Source organism: Pseudocercospora fijiensis, assembly GCF_000340215.1.
Source record: "Pseudocercospora fijiensis CIRAD86 unplaced genomic scaffold MYCFIscaffold_2, whole genome shotgun sequence".
NCBI lineage: Eukaryota > Fungi > Ascomycota > Dothideomycetes > Mycosphaerellales > Mycosphaerellaceae > Pseudocercospora > Pseudocercospora fijiensis.
The window spans coordinates 5,697,414-5,716,168 of record NW_006921533.1 but is presented as its reverse complement, the minus strand read 5'-3'; the positions used below and the strand labels follow the sequence as shown (position 1 = coordinate 5,716,168).

The following is an 18,755-nucleotide window of genomic DNA, read 5'->3' as shown; positions in this document are numbered from 1 at the left end:
AGCTTCTACGGTAACGACTTCTTACTTACTCGGAAACTGACCGTTATAGGCTCTATTTAAACTACTATATAGACTATTAACTGTTATATAGCCGTAGCAAAAGTAGACTCGACAAGCAAGACTCTTATTCTATAAGAGTCTTATAAAGTTACTTACTTAACCTAAGGCAATAGCACTATACCCTATATAGCACCGACGATAACCTATTAAGCCTTGAGACAGGCGCTCTACGTGTAGAGCGCCTTCAACAAGATAGGGGTATATAGAGCCTGCTTGCTAACTATAATCGTCACCTTGGCGGCCGTATTCGGTTGAGAGAGCGCTTTGCAAAGTGGCTGCAGAACACCTCTATTCTACCGCCTCGTGAACCTCAGCCGAGAGTCGTGAGATCGCGACGCATGTCTTGGCTACGCAAATACATATGATCTCATTCACAGTCTCTTCACCGAAGTTACGTCGATGATGCTAAAAAAAGAATCACATCGACGCTCCCTCCATTTCAAAACTCGACTATACATGTACGCCTTTGATACAGCGATAGAAGCACGAAGAATAATGTGCGATATCTAGACAGACATCCCCAGGTTTTTCCTCATGCACAATCAAGACAGTCTTCTAGCACATCGCCTCCCAGTACTAAAGAATGTTGGCCGCTATCGACTTCTCCTTGAAATGGGTTAGTCTGGCCAATCGTGGGCACCCCGATCGAAGCACAGAAGGTGGTTCATCTTCATGCCCAGATGCGAGTGAACAGGATGATTCCCGCCCATATTTATCATGCGAGTTCCCCCCAAGCCGAAGCCGAACCACTGCGCCAGTGGTGGAGAGTTCTGAAGACGTATCTGTGCCATTTTCTGCTCCTTTCTCGGGCAGCTTGAGCGGCTTCCCTCTCCTTTTGCTTTCGCCGTGCTCGCTGACTACGTCTGACTTTCTTCTTGTTTGGCCCATGTCGTTGATCTCCTCCCTCCGGAGACTCAGGCTGCTAACGGTCTCCGTGCTCGGATCCAGATCGGCTTGGGAATTTGGACCACTTATCCTCGTTCGAGGTCGTTACAGGCGCAGTGGTAATAAGACTTGTCTGATCCGGTGCACCGTCTTCATAAGAAGGACCAGATTGAGCGACGGGAGAGCCAAGCGGATCCACAGCGCTGTGGTATGCCTGAGTTGGATCGACTCGCTCATCCGGACCATCTTCCGGTAGACGAGGAGGCGGACACAAATCACTATAGTGATTATAGCGCCCATAACTCTCGGGGTGCTCTGTTTCAAGATGATCCAGCATATCCTCAATATCAAAATCCATCTTCCCACACGCGTTGCACAGAACGCAAGTAATAGCGGTATAAGGAAGACTTCTGACATATTCCCTCAAACGCATCCTGTACCGGTCTCCAGCCGATCCTGTAGGCGCATGATTGTGGCGACAGTCCAGTGAATGATTGCGACATTCCGTACCCCGAGCACACCGCTCTAGAATGTCGGCCTTGTCGAATGCACGCCATTCGATGGCAGGGAAGAGGTGATGGGCGTAACGACAACGTCTGGCGTTTGGCCGGTGGCATCGATGGCCGTATCGCCATTCCTTGCAGGTTTGGGCCTTCATAGATTTACGCCAAGCCTGTAGCCGCTCTTGCTCCGTCTGCTGATTTGGATCCGAACGAGCGTTTGTCCGCGCTTGAAAATTCCCTGCTTTCGGGAGATTGACGATTGGTCGCTCAGCGATTCCAGAATCATGTCGAGGGACCGATGCATCTTCGCTGGTAGCATCCATGGTTTGTCACGTGCTTCGTGGAAAAATGCCGTTATCAATATTGCGACGACAATGCAGATGAGAAGGATCTTCGAACAACGATCATGGCCACGGAAGTCAGGGCTCCGTAAGGCAAGAGGCAACTCGCAAGAAGCAGCGGCGCCCGCGTACTTGAGCCAGGTGCGAAGGTAATGCCGTCCCGACTTCATCATTGCAGGTGATAAAGCAAAGGCCAGGCGGCTGTCATGCACATGTCTGTTCATTGTCCACTTATCTTACAGATCTTGAAAAACATAAATCTCTTCTCTACCCGGGACGGCACATGTGTCCCATCGTCCTCAAATGACATGATACTTGGCGCCAGAAAGCTCACGATCGCCATGACCAGGAAACAATTTCAAGCCGCTTGAACGCAGCACCCGAACACGAAGAACTCCGATGATTCTCCCATTCCTTCGTTCACGTTACCCATACGCACGTATGCAAATGTCCCAGACCCGAATCATCATGCCTCATAAATGGTATCCTGTCCCATGTTACACCTTTCTTGCGCCGAAAAGACTCAAACTCAAACTTGTGTCGTTGTCGCCCACCATTGGTGTTGCGTCGGACATAATTTCCCATCTTCGAAGTGGAAATGGCATGGTCTTCATCTCTGCAAGAGATCGACCATCCGATCTTACAGCTGCCTTCTGCAGGCTGCTGGGCTGTTGTACCGGCGAGGGCAGGTTCCCCCGCCCCGCCATCTGTTGCTGATTGGCAGCCTGCTTGATCAAAGCTCGTGCTTGCGAAGACCCTTGAGGCAGCGGCTGAGAGACCAATGCAAGCCATGCGTCGGGCGGTGAAGTTGTACCTAAAATCCATGCTAGTCTCGGGTCGTTTTTGCCGTTGCGCAGTAAACTTTGTCCCAGGCTCACCAGGACCTCTGCCGGCAACGTATCTGCAAGTGTCGAGGCAGCGTCGTGTATGTATTCCAGTATCTCCTGATGGCTCTGCAGGCCCGGATGTACCAGAATCATGCAAACTGCTGCAAGAAGATTGCAACGGCCCTGCTTTCCGGCGTCGTCCAATATGCCGCTCGAAGAGTACAGGACGGTGAGGTGCATCAGTACATGTAGTGTGAACATCACTCGTTGGCGCTCTTCGACAACAGCTTCGGCAAATCCAGTCAATCGTGACTCCAAGCCCTTCAGCTTCTCAGTGACGGAAGCAATAATGGAGCTGCTGTCTTCGCCTTTTGCTGCATGATGTGCAACATCGAGGATGTCAAGGACGCGACTGAACTCTTCTCTGCTCATCGATTCGACTCCATCTTGTTTTGAGGCGTTGTTGAGCACTTCTTCTCTCGCCCATTTGTAGATGCCCGCAATAGTCTGCTGGCTGGCGCCTTCCAAGAGCTGGGGCCACACCTCGCACCCGTTGGCTATGGCTTCGAGCACAGCAGGCAATAGCTCGGTATCGTTGTCGACTCCTGCCTTGGCGAGGAACGCCAGCGCACCGGTGCACTGTACGACTGATAACGGGTCAGCAAGAGCTACAATCGACTTCACATCCAAGCTGATTGCCTGGCTGCTGCTGCGTCCAAGATTGAGCATTTTGGTCACCATACGACCGCAATTCGCAAGGAATGCGGATGAAGTGGATGCATCGCGCAAGGCTTGGATGCAATCCGCATAGTTGTACACGGCATACTCCATCACCATGTTCTGGAATCCCTCATCATCAATGGCTACTCTTGGATCCTCGATTGCCAAGACCACAAGAGGAATGACTTTCTCCGCAGAACTAAGACGAAATCGCTTCTGCTGCACTCGATATCGGTATGCCTCGACCGAGTGTAACCCGGTATTGATGATAGTTGTCGAACACAGCAGGCGAAGAGCCGAGGAAGCCGCAGCTGACGACTTAGTCTCCTTTGCAACGTCGACGATGGAGTCGAATCGCAAGCAACCGCTAGCCACGAGAGCGCAGACTACGGTGAGCATGGAGGTGTTCTCTCCGGTGTTCTTGAGAGCCGCAACGGTGTAGCTCCTAGCCATGCTGTCGAAATTGTTTGCGTCTACAGCACGAAGCTGATTCAGCCAGCTACAGATTTTGGTAGAACAGTGATTGATCTGAGCACCAGGCTTGCTGGCACGTTGCACGATCCTTGAGAAGACACGCTGCATGAGATGCTCGTCCATCGTGTTCCCGCTGGCGAAGACTGAGTCGATGTCGCCATCGGAATCAAGGGATGAAGCCTGCATGCTAATGAGATTGTCGGATGCCGGTGAACATACTGCCAAGGAGGTCTGTTGATCGCAGATGGCCAGATCGCTGTCCAAGTATTTGATGAATTGAGTTTTCTCGGGTAAGCGACTCATTAGAGCAGTGAGAGCCAAGATGAACGACCTATCGAGAGCTTGTTGAGCACGTAAGATGCGGTACCGCTCCGAAACCCGGTCAACCATAGACTGGAGGCATCCGATCGCTGCAAAGGCTTTGCCATACATGCTGGTGGTATCGCAAATAGTCGCAAGCAAGGCAGTGTCGTCTGTGTAAATCGATGCCTCCAAAATCGTTGCTAGAGCTTGCAGGTCGCCAGTCGTCTCCATCGCCTCCCGCAGAAAGCAGAAGTATGACAGCGACATACCACCATCCTTCGCCCAAACCACAATTTTGGACGCAATCCGTTCTGCAAGCTCCAGCTTCGCGAATGAAGAGAGTTGTTGTAGCATCGACATGATGTCTTGTGTGCCAGCATCGAAACTCTCCGCCGCTGACAATACGGCAGCTTCGACATCAGGCAAAGCCTCATCCCCAATTGAGCTCATTTTGAGACGATTCATGAGGGTCCGTCGCGTGTTCAGCAGGTGAGGAGAAAGAGCACTGGTGGGTAGCATTGGCAATAATGCCGTTGCCATCGAAGATGCATAGCCAGCAGAGAGCATGCCGCTTGAAATCAGCCATTGCATGTAGCGACCCGCCGAGAATGCATCTCTCCGGACTAGCTCGACAAGAACTCTGTGCACGTGTTCCGGGGCAACAGAAGCAGCAGGGTTTGACCCGAGATAGCCGAGCACGGCACTGTCGGTATCTTGCCCGTCTTTGCGAAGTTGCGAGATGAGCTGGGCGGCGAGGTAGATGCGACCAAGTCCAGGTCTGAATACTGAAGCGGACCAGTTCAAGAGCGCCGTCACCAGCTTGTTGTTGTCACGTATAGCAGCCACACAGGCGGCAGATAGCTTCGGCACATCCAAGCACAATGCCACACTATCCAGCATCGAGTAGAGTCGAAGCAGGGCGCAGCGTGTATTCTGTGGTGTCTTCAAAAGTGGTGCTATCAGACGAGCGTTTCTTCGCAGGATATTGTGAGCGGGTGTGTTTTGCGTTGCGGTTCTTGGTGCCAGTAGGTACGCATACTTCTGCCAGGTTTTGGGCAGAATCAGGCAGCCTCTATTGGTGACTGCCAGCATCATGACCAGCTTCTGAAGTCGAGCTTTCAAAGTGTCATTAACGAGAAGGTGACGCTGTGATATGGTGTGTAGGTTCTCCAAAGCCGCCTCTGCCAAATGTCTTCCACGTCGTCCAAAGGCGGTAATGTCTTTCCAGTATAGCTGAGCAAGAATGATCCAAATGGGTAGTCTTTCCAGGGGTGCTTGTGCGAACGAGGTGACTATCCAGTGCAGGTAATGATCTCTTTCCAAAAGTCTTTCCGAATAAAAGCTGGTTGCCAGCTTGACGGCATAGTCCATCTTCAATTGCCATGCTGGCTGTCCACAGCATGCAATGACGCCTTCCAAGAATTGCTCGACACTGACTGTCCACTCGCGTACCCACTTCGCCTCGCCAGTTGCAGCGGCAGCTCCACTGACACCTTTTCGACGGAAAGCTCGTAATTCGTTGGCGCCAACACACTTGGCGAGCCAGACTGCACGAGGCATTGGTATGTCCTTGCCAAGACACTGTTCCATGAGCGACTTGCCGCGAACGCCGTGAGGGATGGTTCTGCTCTGCTTTCGTAGTGGAACATCAGGATTCGCAAGATCTCGCAGCCATGCCTCACGCTTTGTATCTGTGACTGTGACACGAGGAGGCGGCTTGAATGTCGATGGCGCCGTAACCCTTCCAATTGCTTGTCTCTTTTCCATGACTGATGTGAAGAGGTATGAGAGGGTCTGCAGGCCCATGTTGTTCTTCGCACTGAGGTTGCTCCATATTGTTGGTTTCGCGGAGCTCGTTTCGGCAGAATTGGGCCCAGGCGCCTTGTCGAAGTAGCCGCCTTTCACGACTGTCTCGGTCAAGATGTCTTCAGCATGATGACCATTCCAAGGATGAAAGTCTGCCACCAGCTTCGGTGGAGGTAGGCGTGTTGCGATGGATGGAGGCTCCAGTCCATTTGCGCGTCGCGCAGCCCTGTCCACCACAGCCCGCCTGCTCCTCTGAGCAGTGGTTCGACTTGCCATGACATTCTTGCGCGGTGGTAGACTAGGTAGAGGCGAGCCTGGTAGTGCTTGATGGGCAGCATCGCGCTGGGCCTCGGGTATCTTCCCTCCTGCGCGAAAGTCACGCCCGGTTGTCTTGGCTCTTTTCGTAGGGCGGTCACTGTCGGGGGCGTCGTCGTCATCGTCGAGATGAATTACACGTGGCGAGGTGTAGAGGTTATCCGCATTGTTTAGGAAGGCAGCTGCGTTCTTCGCATCGACTCTCGCTCGGTCGGGGGTCAGGTCGACTACATTGACGGGGTGCGACACGGAGCGGACATTGTTGAGTCGTGAGGGTTGAGTGGGTCTCTTGAGGCCATGTTGGATGGCATAGGAGCCGCTCAGGGCACGCTGGGGAGGCAGTGGTCTCTGTAGGCCCAGCGGAGGTCGATTATCCATCGCACGGGACAAGGCTCGTTTCGGCGGAGCATCATCTCGCGGGCGAGACGTCGATTAGCAGGTGGTAGGGTGGTGCATGGTCGAATAGTAGTAGTATAATTTGGTAGGGCAGGGCAAGATGTGTGTAGAGAGAGGCGTGGGCGTGGGCGCAGGCGTAGGAATGGGACAGAAGGCCAGGTACGGGATGGGATGTAGTGCAGCGGTCGCGGCCCCGAGGGTCAAGCCGGCGGTCACATCACACCCTGGGCAACAAAGGGACGGAAGCGCGAGTTGACTGGCCGCTGGTCAACCCAAAGCCGTGCCCCGAAAGAACTATGCAATGACCGACCGATGAGGCGGAGCAGCCTTCACCACCACCCAGCACCTCATTTAAGGCAGACATGTTAATCATCATCCGCGCGGAGGTAGAATAATAATGTCCGAGTTTCCCACCTTCCTGAGAAGAATTCCCACCTTCCTGAGAAGCATTCCCACCTTCCTGAGCTTCGTTTCGTCGCTCCTTCCCGCTGGTTGAGAGAGACTTCACGACGCCAAGACCACCACGCCCGCGGACCTCTCTCCACATCAGCGCTCCGTCCGTCAGCACACACCCTGCCACCCATCATACACACGCCATACTGAACTGCCGCATCTCGTGACGAAACTTGCCACACATTGCCATCTCTCTCACACCCAAGCATCCGCACCCGAACGCGCATCTGCACAATGGCGGCCAAGCGGGACATGCGGCGACAGCAGCTCAGTATGTGCGCAGGATCATGAGATTCAGCGGTCATGTGCGGAATGAAGTGCACTCTCGGCTGACACGCTGCCACACAGTCGTCCCTTACAGTGAGCCCGAGAACAAGGACAGCAATGATTTCCAGAGTGAGCCGCCGCCACAGATCATATCGGTCTGATAATCCGAACCCGTCTGATGCATGAATCCAGGCACAATGAGCAGCACCCTGCCCATGGCGGCCGTGAGTACAGCCTCGCACACCTGACGCTCGCTCGCATACCTCCGCTGATCCACTGCTGCAGATGTTCACAAGAAACAAGTATGCCACATGCTTCGTCTCGACATCAGCACACTCTGACAAAGACCTTTGTTGACAGATTGCTTGGATGGACCTCCGTGCTATTCGCCCTACAGACCTGGCTGGCCGAGACCCCAGCACAGAAAGCTGCCTCGTCCTCGCCCGCTTATTTCCAGGTTTTGATGGCACTTCTGTCTTTGGGCGTTGTACGTTCCATCTCCTGAACGGCAGAAGCTTGAAGGTTCAATCGTGTTGATTTGCTTTGCAGGGATATATGCCTTTGTTCATGCCACCAACTCCTGGTCGCCCCGCCACAAGCAGCGGACCGCCCGCCCCAGCTCCGTGAGAACGAATGCTTATCGTGGACGTCGCGTCTTGAATGACTTGCGTCTTCGAGCGGCAATTGCTTTGTATGATAGGCTTGATACTCACTTTGAGACTCCAGCTTGGAAGGATTGCGCCAGATGCGCGGCGGAAAATTACTTGATGACACGTCACTCCTGTCTGCTGCTGTACAGGGCTTCGCGATTCGAAGTCTATACCGATGCTTCGGTATCATCCGGCAGACGTGGTCTGACCGTAAGCACTATTTTCGTGCAAAGGAACAGCAATCAACTTGCCATGCTACCATGAATTGCTACAGTCTGGACATAGCGCGTCAGCAATTCTTATCTGAACAAATGGCCATTGAATACCAATCATGCACTAGACTACGCTCCGCCAACGTCCTTCTATACGCAAAGGCTGTTCATTCGAAAGGACATAGGCTATGATCCGCTTTCGTTCCTGCTACACTACACTACTTGCCGGATGAACTTTCGACATCCTCCGTGCAGCAGCAGTAGGCAGAGCATGGCCTCTGGACCCCCGTCTCCTGTCTTCTCATGGTCGCCTGATGAGACTTCGAAAAAGCCCGATTTTGACATCAATGCTTTGTTCAAAATGGTGCCATTCACGATGTCTCCGTTGGAAGGAGCCATGCTAGGTACATGTGAAGATTGGCAAGTGAATGCTTCTGCCTTTTCAACATCCACACTTATTTTTAACGACGCGACTTCCAACCTACGGAATCACAAAACTTGAAGGTCCCTTACACTAAGACCCGTAGCACGAAAGTTCTAATGCGACTGCACCAACAGTGACCACCTCGACTCCACCTTTCGCAATTGAGGCCAAAAAGCGCCAACTCCGAACAGCGCAATGTCTCGCGAAACGCCATCGACTGAAGGTATCTTTGACGGCCTACTTCGTCCTGATGAGGAAGCATACCTCGATAATCTCATGAAGGAGATGTACGGACCTGCCGCGGACTTCGACAGTGGAGCATGGCAATCTACTGGAGAGCAGGAAGATGTTGGCATGACCGAGGCCACCTGCGAAAATTACGGCGACAAGACTCGAATGCCTGAAGCGTCGGCTAACCCTTTCTTCGCTGGAGCGACCGATTCTGCTCGGTCCGCTACTCCGCTCCGATCTGATAGCCACATCGGAGCCCGGATCAACCAGTCTTCATCGATCTAACAACGTCTAAAGAGCAAAACCGTTCCACTTCACACGTAGAGCAGACTCATTTCGCTAAAGGAACACCCTTGACTTCTCAAGAGTCTTTCGCCAAGCAGCACCAGTCTACTCAAACAACACTCCCTACCCAGCAATCAGCAGCCAAGCCGCAGCCGCAGCAACCCAAATCCAGTGCTCGCGTGGCATCCGAAGAAACGTCTACCTTCTCACTTTGAACTTGACATAGGCCACGAACGAGATCAAGCGCCCAGATGGCGACCACATCGGTAATCAAAAATGCGCTCAGATTCTGAAAGCTACTCTCCCACACAAATTCCCCCACTACACGTAGTATGTATAGAGGTTCTTGCTAACCGAGTCTCGCCAGTCTGGAATTCTCGTGATTGGGATAAGAAAATTGGGTGAGAGAGATGAGGGATGGAGATGGAGATGCGCGCCAAGATTATAAAGCATAGAGCAACTGGGATGGTTAGAAGATGCGATGTGCCGGAAAACTTTCACACGCATACGGTGGGTGTATTGGGAACTTTTTGCATCTTCGTGATTGCAGCGCTGATTCTGCATGTCTTTCATTGCTTGATGCTTCCATTCATCATGTCGATAAAGGAGCATGCAGCCCTTCCTTCCCTTGAAGTTGGAAATCCTTGGCAGTTGCCTCAAATGACAAAATCGGGCAGCTCTCACGGGATAAATCACGACCACTCCTGCCTCCTCATTCTCAGACGCCTGATTAAAGTGCGTCTGTGCGTCTCTCTTGCTGACATATCCGCACTAACCAATCACTCATGAAGTCCTATCCTCGGCTTTCCAAAAGGTACTGTAATATTTCTCACTGCCGTGTATTGTGGAACCCCTCGTTTTCGTCGATCATTGGTTCCATATCCAGAGCTACTTACCAATGCATGCACCATTCGATCTCACCTACATAGTCCATGAAAGTGAAAGTCAACATTAGAAGATACCTCACTTCTCCATATCTATCTCCACAACATCAATTCAGTACTCTAACAAACAAACCAAAGAAAACAACAACAACAACAAGCAACAATGCCATTAGCCTACGACCCAGAATACGCAGCAGCTCTCGAACCCCTCGCAGAAATACTAGCAGCAAGACCAAAATTCCCCCCCGGAGATGCCCTCTCACGCCGAGAATTAGGAAACAAATCCCTCGCCTCAATCCTCAGGCAAACCCCAGACGTAGCCGGAGTGACTCGAACAAACCACGCGATTCCAACCCACGACGGTCACAGCATAACAGTAGCCGAGTTCCGAAAAGAAGCAGGAGCTGCTCCCACGAAACCAGGAAAAGCGATATTCTACATCCACGGCGGCGGCATGATTCTTGGAAGTGTAGATGCGTTTGAGAAATCCATCGCGAGCCAGTGTGAGCAGAGTGGGATTCCGGTTTTTGCGGTGGGATATCGACTTGCTCCGGAGTATCCGCATCCTATACCGGTCACGGATTGTTGGAGTGGGCTTCAATGGTTGAGTAGAAATGCTGCCAAGCTTGGAGTTGATCCGGCGAAAATTGTGGTCATGGGGGAGTCTGCAGGTGGAGGGTTGGCTGGTAAGTTCGTTTCTTTCGAAGCAAGTGGGAATGAAGGAATGAATTTGCTTGCTGAGATTCTAGAAAAGCCGGACTCTCGTTAATGGCTCGAGACCAAAACCTCTCGCCCCCAATCCTCAAGCAAATCCTAATTTTCCCAATGCTTGACGATCGAACCACGAAACCTTTACCAGCCCTCCTCCCTTTCGCAACATGGACCTACGACGACAACATCACAGGCTGGTCCGCGCTCTTAGGCGATCAAGCCGGCACACCGAATCCACAGCCCGGCCATGAATATGCTGCCCCAGCACGAGCCAAGAATCTGGCAGGGCTCCCGCCAACATTCATCGACTGTGGAGAATTAGACATTTTCATCCATGAGAACGTCAAGTTCGCTTCGAGACTCATCGAAGCGAATGTTTCGACGGAGTTTCATGTTTACCCGGGACAGCCACATGCGTTTATGCTCTACGCGCCCAACACGACGTATTCGAAGTTGACGAGGCAGAATATGTTAAAGGCGATTGAGGTGGCGTAGAAGGTCGATGTGTCGTCGGGTAAGCTTTGTCTGACGATTCGGAATTCTCGAGACTCTTTAGTCTATAAGCGTTCGTCGTTGCTTCCTATGGAGTCTAGTCAGTCGAACGCATTGTAAACACATTGCATAGCAAGTCAGATCCAGAAATTATCCCTTCCCCCAAAGTGAATTCGCAACAAGCCCTCGAAGCTCACCCGGTGACCACTCCAAATCTCTTGGCATTCTCGACTTCCGCTGAGTTCGAGTTTACGACCGGAGCAATTGCATATCGCGTGAAGCGACTGTGATTCGTAACCGGGCAAGGGCCTAGTGTGAACTGTCATGCATACGTAGTAGATTCTACGACCTCACAAAAATATTTATCAAGACTCGAGAACCTCGCTCTATGCAGCGCATACGCTTCCAAATCCGAAATGCTCAATCCTCTGCGCCAACACCAAGCGCCACGCTCCTCTACAAAATGATTATCCCAGTTTGGGGAAGCTCAGCGTACTCTGGCGAAATGTCTTGCCGGTGCTCTTAACCGCGGCTGCGACCTTCGACCGAATGCTTCCGCCTGCCTCGGCTTTCTGCTTTTTCGCAGGCGGTGCTCTATCTCCCTGGCTTGCCTCGCCGGCAAGAGCAGCTTTGCTGCCGACTTTGCTCAGGCTAGCTCCCCCAGAATTACTGAGCTCGTCAGCAAAGGACTTGCGACCTGCAGCAATGTCTTCTTCTTTTACAACTACTTCTCCAGTCCTCACGCCTTCCACGATGGTGTCGCGCTGGATTTCCAGCGACACGGTAGTCTTCTTGATGATTCCGGTACGAGCGGAGGAGCGCGAGGCCGGTCGGGCCTCCATCTCCAGGTCTTCAGTAAATTTGGAGCCAGTCGAGGTAGTGCGATGGTGGATAGGTCGTCTAGAGCTGGTGGGCCTGGAAGACGCAGCCTTTGCAAATGCGATCTTGACGTCTTCGTCGCTCTCATCCTCGATAGCCTCAGCAGGAGCTGTTGCTGTGCGAGCAAGCTCTTCGACATTGGCAACTGTGCGGCGGCGTTTTGGAGACGCTTTCTTCTTCTCGACCTTGCTTGGCTCTGGCTTTGATGACCCAGAAAGCGACCCGCGCGTGCCAGTGCCCGTGCCACGATTTGCCAAACGCTGAGCCCGTGCTGAGTTCTTCTCTGCTTCTTCTTTTTGGCGCTTTGCTTCGCGGAGCTGCTCCTTGACTTTCGGGTCATCGACCGCGACCCAGCCCTGCCATCCAGGGCCTCTGCTGTCCTTCTTCGCGTTCTCTGCTTGTGCCTTCTTGGCAGCCTTTGCAGCCTCTTCAGCTGCGATGCGCTGCTTCTCGGCTTCTTCCTTCTGCAATTTCTTGATCTGATCTGCATTGAGACGCTTGCCAAGATATCCTCTACAGTTGGCCGCACCACAATAGCATGGTTGTCGAGTCTCGCCGAAATTGTCGAAGTTGTAATCGTACGTAAGTTCTTCACCAGTCATGATCCCAGAGTCGCCAGCAAATATCGCCATACGTGGTGTGCCATTGACTTTCATCATTCTTACCTCACAGTTCGGCTCGCAAGAGTGGTTGATGAAGCGAGCCATACTACCCTTCGTTCCATCAATCACCAGATTGCGTTCCAATTCCATCAAATAGTAGCATGATTTATCCTTGTAGACCTCGCGCATGCGGCGCTGGCATTCTTCTTCTGTAATGATCTCGCCAGTATATTCCATTATGACTTGTTGCGGCCGGAAGGATCGAGCAGCACGAATGCCATGACCACGTTTTTCAGTCTTGACAACCTCAACTCCAATATCGTAGGCGCCGCCTTTCTTGGTGCGAGCAGTGATCTCAGCGAAGGGCCGATTGCTGCACAGTTCCGCCGGGAGTGGGCAATTGGTGTCATCGCACTCATACTGCATGATACGGTTGAGGCAGCCGTCGCCGCAACCGATCTCATCGTCGCCAGCAAGAGGCTGTGCACAAACGCACAATGACGAGGCCATCTTCTCCGTCTTTGCCCAGAGCTCCTTGGCGTCTCCAACCAGTCGATTCTTGTTGATCTTATGCCAGTCTTTCGGCTTCTCGCTGTTCTTACCATACGGAGCGTAGACATCATAAGGAATGCGAAAGGAGCGGGTCTTCTCTTCATCCAGGTAGCCGTACATTGGCAGGTGGAAACCAAGAATAGACTTATACTTCGGCTTCGCATTCTCGTCGTTCACAGGTGCTCCGGATCCAGAAGAATCTGGCCTCTTCTTCTGCAGCTTCTTTGAAGCTGGCTTGTTCGGATCGAAATCGAGTGCTTGACCTGCATATAGACCATGAGGCTGCCACTTCTTGACTTTTTTTCCTGTGGAGGTCTTTTGCATGGGCCCGGCGACTGCTGGTTGAGCAATCTCTTGAAGAGGAGCCTTGGAGATCTTGGCTCGCTTGACAGGTGGAAGAGGGACATCTGCGTCGAGGTCCATTTCGTCCCAGATGTTGCCCGTACCCATATCGAGCTCCTTCAGAAGCTTCTTCTGTTGTGGGCTCTGAGATTGCTCGATTCTACCGAGCTTCCGCCTGCCTGCATCAACAGCGTCGCGCGTTCTCTTGCCCAGGACTGACTTGGCACTGCTTGCCATCTTCTTGACGCGTTCCTTCATGCTCGGTCGTCGCTGCAGCTTGCCTGGAGACTGGGCCTTGGCCTGTGGGGAGCCATTCAGCATTTCCTCCTCGTCTTCGTCTTCGTCATCCTCGTCAATTTCGCTGCGGTTGACCAGCGTGCGACCTGACAGGCCTGAGGCGTTACGCGTGCCTCTGGAAGACTCGACCTGCATCGTGTTGAACTGCTCGAGCACATTGTAGTTGACCGACGCCCGAGCACGCTTGGAGCGTCTGGCTGGTGATTGCTTTTGCGATGTCGTAACTTCGTCCCCCGGCTTGTTCGAGCGCGTACTATGCGTGTCGGACACGCTGGTGGGAGGAGTGGAAGCTGTAGCCTGCTCTGAGGAGCTGTCCGCATCCATGGCGGCGGCAACGACCTCGATGTTGGAGACGACGGAGGAGGCAGAGGATGAGATACGCGTCAACGGGTTCCTCTGAGGTGCCATCTATTGGGCGAATACGTGGTATCGGCCTATGGAGGATGTGCTGGCACTGAGAGACGCGCTTGGATCGACGCGAGGCACAGGGAAGCAGATGTGGGGCGAGGCTTGTCGATATCGCCCAACGCTGACGTGCAACATGCGATGGAAATGCCAGGCCCCGTCGGCGTCTAGGATGTGATGACAGTAACAGTGGCGTGCACGGAACGGAGACGGATGTCGAAGGCGGCGGTGGTGTTGGGCGTGGAGGGAGGTAGGGACGGCAAGGTTGGGTTGGATTGCACGGAAAGTGAGAAGTGCACCGTTGAACGACATGTCCTGGTGTCCATGCCACACGACAACAAGCTTCACCGTCCAATCAGAAGCCCCCTAGATCTGGACCATGACCTCGCGGATACAGTCTACATTCCCTTGCAACGTCCTGGATACCATACCCTCACCTCAGCGTCGCTTTCATGTGCACAGCCGGACCGACGCGACGCCGACAGCACGACTTACTATCGTCTTGGTCAATGCTGAACAGTAGTATTGCACGCTTCCCATACCTATCTGGATCCTGTCACGCTCCAAATGCATCCTCCAGACGTTGCGGCTAAGACTCCAAGCAAGGGCACCGACACTTTGTCAAGTGTCTGTGGCAATTACCGATTGGATACTCCTCCACTAGAACTAGTTCTGGCTCCCTGGGAGCTTCATTATGTCTTCTAAAGAGGGACGGTTCAGTTTTGGATAAACATGGAACGATTTCTGAAGCTACCCTCGCAAAGCTAAGAACTCCGAAGACCCCAAGGGCGAAGATATTGCAGCTCGGATTTTCGTCTGCTTCTGGCTTAGAGTCTGCACGAACACTGATGTAAACCGGCTGAACTCACAACAGATTCTTGTCGTACTGATCGCGTCCAGGACTCGAGACGCACAGAAAAAAAATCTGCTATTTCCTAGGAACCCAATTCATCCACGTCGATTCCTGTTTCCACTTCCACTCGCGACTCTTCCAAGACTTCCACATAACCCATAGCGTGGGTCCGGGAATAAGAAAGGGAAGACATTCTTTGAGGGTCAAGTCATCCCATCTCTTCCGCACAGCATCCGGCTCTGTCCTCGCTTTATCACAGATGGTAGGTAATGAAGTCGCGCAAAATTTCCCTCGCAATTCTTCATACCACTTCCGATCGAAATCCAACCAGAACTCATCGACAGAGCAGAAGTTCGGCGAATAACCCCATTTGATGCCACCGATTTCGCGCAGCTTGTCTTCGATTTCTTTGTTTTCTTCCAAGTAGCATTCGACATTGAGCTTCTTGGGAGGACCCCAGAGGCCAATGTTGAGAATCAATTCACCTGGCTCGCTTTTGGCCCGAGGGTGTATAGTTGGCTGTGGGCTTGGCTTTAGAGGGCAAAGCCAAAGCGGCCAGATTTCTGTCGTGGTGGTGACCCAGTCCATGAAGTCCTCGGAAACGCTCATAGGGACTGCAATGTCGTGTATGATTTGCAGATTTACGGGCTGACTTCGTCCCATTACGTAGAGCATTCGCGTATGGAGGAACTTGTCAAGTATCTTTCTTGTTGTGCCAGTGTCTGGTAGCCACCAGCAGAAATCGAAGACAGTGTGGCCAATCCAAAAGCAGCCGCGATCGTATCGAAACAGATAGTCTGCAAGAGGTAGGAGCTCTGTCACTGCGGCGGGACTTCTCTTGAGATGCTCCTGTGCGTGAATTGAGAACCATGGATCTGAAGGCGCGCTGAATCTCGCAATACTGAGTCCGGCTTTCTGCTCGTCCGTACGCCGGCCTGTCATGATCGTCCCACAGTTCTTAGAATACATAATGCCGTCCACATAATCTGGCTGATCAGGATCCGGCAATACTGTGAACCCTTTCGTCCTTTCAACAGCTTCTCTGAAACTGCGCACTGGATGGTAGGTGAGCTCCACGAACTTGGTGGCCTGAACGAGTCGCACTTCAACGCTAGTGACGACTCCCAAGGTGCCCATAGCACCTGCTGCGCCACGGAAGAGGTCGGCGTTTTCAGTCTCAGAGCAGAACACGATCTCTCCAGTTGCGAGCACCATCTCAGTCCGACAAATGGTTCGATCGAAGAAGCCGTACTTGAAGCTGCTAGATTCGCCACTTGTCCCAGAGTAGCCACCTCCAGCAGTAATTCCAGGAAATTCCATTACTACAGGAGGGACAAGGTTGTGCTCAAGGGAAGCTTCGACTAGACGATCCATCGGTACGTTCGTTTCAACGAGGATGGTCCTTTTTTCGGCATCCACTCTGAGAACATGATGGAGCTCGCTTGTATCGACCACATCTTTCCCTCGAAGAGCGTGATTCCGAGTGCTATTTGTAGCGCCTCCGCGATATATTCTGAAAGTTTGCTGGTTGTCGTAAAATTGTTTCACTTGAGCGGCAATGCAACCGACTCGCTCTCTGTGTTGCTCCATCTTCATCAGTCAAATTGTCCAACATGACGTGCAGAGTCGTTGAGCAGAGTTGCATATCGAAGAGGTGGTCGAAATTTGGGCGTGCGGAACGCAGGCTAGACATTGTTCTCAGCATTCCACACCAGAATCCACGCGCTGCTGTTCGTAAGGCGGCCGAGACATCAGACATTTCTTGCGATGATTATATACTTCTAGATCTGTGGCGCTCTAGGTGCTCTCTTCATGCATAGATGCGCGAGCGAGTCTGAATAGCCAAAGTTTCTTGCATCCCACGGCAGCTCATCGACAACATCGAACTGCCATTTCTTGTACAGCCCGACGCCCATAGGACTTCCCTCCAGATAAGCCGGCAGGCCAAGCTCGTCTGCTTTGTCGCATCCCCATTTCATCGCTAGTGCGCCCACACCCTTCCTGCCTTGATCTGGTCTGGTTGCGAGGACTTGAAGGAAGAGATAGGGCTCGTGGCCAAGGTGCTTCTGCTTATACTCCCAACAGACTTTATGAAAACTCTCCGCGACCTCTTCGCTCATTCCCTCGGGCTTTCCGTACTGCTTTGCATCCTGCTCTTCTTCGTCTTCTTCCCTCTTCATATCTTGTTCGCTTCTGTGCTTTGGATACAGTTTCCAGTGACTGACACCGACGATTCGCTCGAAAGGATCATTCGCAGGCAGAGAATCGTCAATAGCCTTGAAAACATGGACTCGTCCCGGATGGCGCTCATTCGCTCGTCTCATGGATGCAACAGATTGCTCGATAGCTTTGTCGGAGAGGCCGTTGGGAAACATGACTGACATGAATCCTGGTTGAAAAGCCGCAGCACAAACTTTCATGTAGAGATGCCATTCAGAAGCTGGCATCGGCAGGAGTCTGACTACCATGTCGGAATGATTGTCGCGATGAAGGTGCTGGAGAGAATGCTACATCGTCAATGGGAGTCGCTCAGCCTACATACTACTCACTCTCGCACTGTTGACGTCTTCTTGAGGCTTCTTCGTGGCGGGCGAGTCGGTGCAGTACGGACGCCCTATCACCAGAGTCATTGCGTCTGCCGCACACTACACATTCCAGCCTTGGCTCTCAGTCACGGCTCGGGGCATCGAACAGAGAGAGAATGGCAAAGGTTGACGCAGGGCAATGAGAGTGCCAAGTCCGTTGCCAAGGGCAAGGATCCCGCGCGACGCCATCTCCATGCCTAATCTCCCCAGCTCTCTCGCGCCTCTTGCTTGTCACGCCGAGCCCTCCATATCAGATACGCGCTCGCACATATGCTAATCACCGAGAAGATCGGGCTGAGCCAAGGCGGCATGCTGAATAACAAGCGGTCGAAGAGATGCATTTGACGCTTGCCCTCACGAGCCTGTTCAACCACATCTTCCATGTCCAGAGAAGTTCTCAACTTCCAACCTTCGCCACTGCGCTCGGGGAATGTGATGATATCCTGTCCCAGCGCCCATCTCATGCCCGCCTTGACCACGAAAATCAAGGCCAAATTCGAGACTTGACGAAGATATGAAATCCATCCGGACCTATTCTCTCGCCGTTCCTTACTCCTTGCAGGGCAAATCAGACTATTCAACGTCCTTGCCACGTTCTTCGACATGCCGAAGAAGAAGAGGCAGAGACCCGCGATCACGATCCATCCGAACTTGAATTTGGCTTTCCAGGTTTCGGAGTTCTCAGAAGAGAGGTAGCGGGTGTAGAAGAGCAAGCCAGCATTCATAGCGGCTGCAGTTGTGATGGTGAGAAGGGGAATGCAGCGGAATGCCCGGCTCTCTTTATGCGTTTTCTTCTCGTCAGCGGTGAGAGGAGTCGAAGGTGCAGACTCCAATTCGGGAGTCGACATTTGCTTCTCACCGAGATGCTCCACATCGCCCTGCTTCTCGCCACGAGCCTTGAGACTTTCGTCCCGGTCCTTGAACTCCTCAATGATGACTTGCGAGGTTCCTGAAAGCCCGATTATCATGTGAATGTAGGATGCCATGAGGAACCACCAGAC

At 52.6% G+C, this 18,755-nt stretch overlaps 6 protein-coding genes across 6 annotated transcripts; 2 read left to right on the top strand and 4 right to left on the bottom strand.

Annotated features, from left to right (window-relative positions):
- Positions 1-390: 390 nt before the first annotated feature.
- On the bottom strand, positions 391-1,976 carry MYCFIDRAFT_214296 (uncharacterized protein). Its single transcript, XM_007925606.1, has one exon. The coding sequence runs from the start codon at positions 1,769-1,771 to the stop codon at positions 983-985; it is 789 nt and encodes a 262-aa protein (XP_007923797.1). The 5' UTR covers positions 1,772-1,976; the 3' UTR covers positions 391-982.
- Positions 1,977-5,472: 3,496 nt separating this feature from the next.
- Positions 5,473-6,195, bottom strand: MYCFIDRAFT_131183 (uncharacterized protein; the record flags this gene model as incomplete). Its single annotated transcript, XM_007925605.1, has 1 exon — positions 5,473-6,195. A coding segment is annotated over one exon (723 nt), but the record flags the coding sequence as incomplete, so codon positions are not given.
- A 1,070-nt stretch (positions 6,196-7,265) lies between these two features.
- MYCFIDRAFT_181995 (uncharacterized protein) lies at positions 7,266-8,306 on the top strand. The gene is made up of 6 exons (XM_007925604.1): positions 7,266-7,354; positions 7,432-7,479; positions 7,543-7,574; positions 7,636-7,652; positions 7,711-7,837; positions 7,900-8,306. Exons 1-6 carry the CDS (start codon positions 7,318-7,320, stop codon positions 7,975-7,977), a joined length of 339 nt encoding a protein of 112 aa, XP_007923795.1. The 5' UTR covers positions 7,266-7,317; the 3' UTR covers positions 7,978-8,306.
- A 1,893-nt stretch (positions 8,307-10,199) lies between these two features.
- On the top strand, positions 10,200-11,242 carry MYCFIDRAFT_43030 (uncharacterized protein; the record flags this gene model as incomplete). The annotated part of the gene is made up of 2 exons (XM_007924299.1): positions 10,200-10,722; positions 10,791-11,242. The coding sequence occupies 2 exons, from the start codon at positions 10,200-10,202 to the stop codon at positions 11,240-11,242; spliced, it is 975 nt and encodes a 324-aa protein (XP_007922490.1).
- A 4,002-nt stretch (positions 11,243-15,244) lies between these two features.
- Positions 15,245-16,759, bottom strand: MYCFIDRAFT_130471 (uncharacterized protein; the record flags this gene model as incomplete). The annotated part of the gene is made up of 1 exon (XM_007925603.1): positions 15,245-16,759. The coding sequence occupies one exon, from the start codon at positions 16,757-16,759 to the stop codon at positions 15,245-15,247; it is 1,515 nt and encodes a 504-aa protein (XP_007923794.1).
- Positions 16,760-16,968: 209 nt separating this feature from the next.
- Positions 16,969-17,292, bottom strand: MYCFIDRAFT_122232 (uncharacterized protein; the record flags this gene model as incomplete). Its single annotated transcript, XM_007925602.1, has 1 exon — positions 16,969-17,292. A coding segment is annotated over one exon (324 nt), but the record flags the coding sequence as incomplete, so codon positions are not given.
- Between the last annotated feature and the right edge of the window lie 1,463 nt (positions 17,293-18,755).

Coding starts and splice junctions, on each gene's coding strand:
- MYCFIDRAFT_214296 (XM_007925606.1), bottom strand. CDS start 1,771: ATGGATGCTACCAGCGAAGATGCATCGGTCCCTCGACATGATTCTGGA.
- MYCFIDRAFT_181995 (XM_007925604.1), top strand. CDS start 7,318: ATGGCGGCCAAGCGGGACATGCGGCGACAGCAGCTCA. Junction 7,355..7,431: donor CATGCGGCGACAGCAGCTCA/GTATGTGCGCAG, acceptor GCTGCCACACAG/TCGTCCCTTACAGTGAGCCC. Junction 7,838..7,899: donor CACTTCTGTCTTTGGGCGTT/GTACGTTCCATC, acceptor TTTGCTTTGCAG/GGATATATGCCTTTGTTCAT.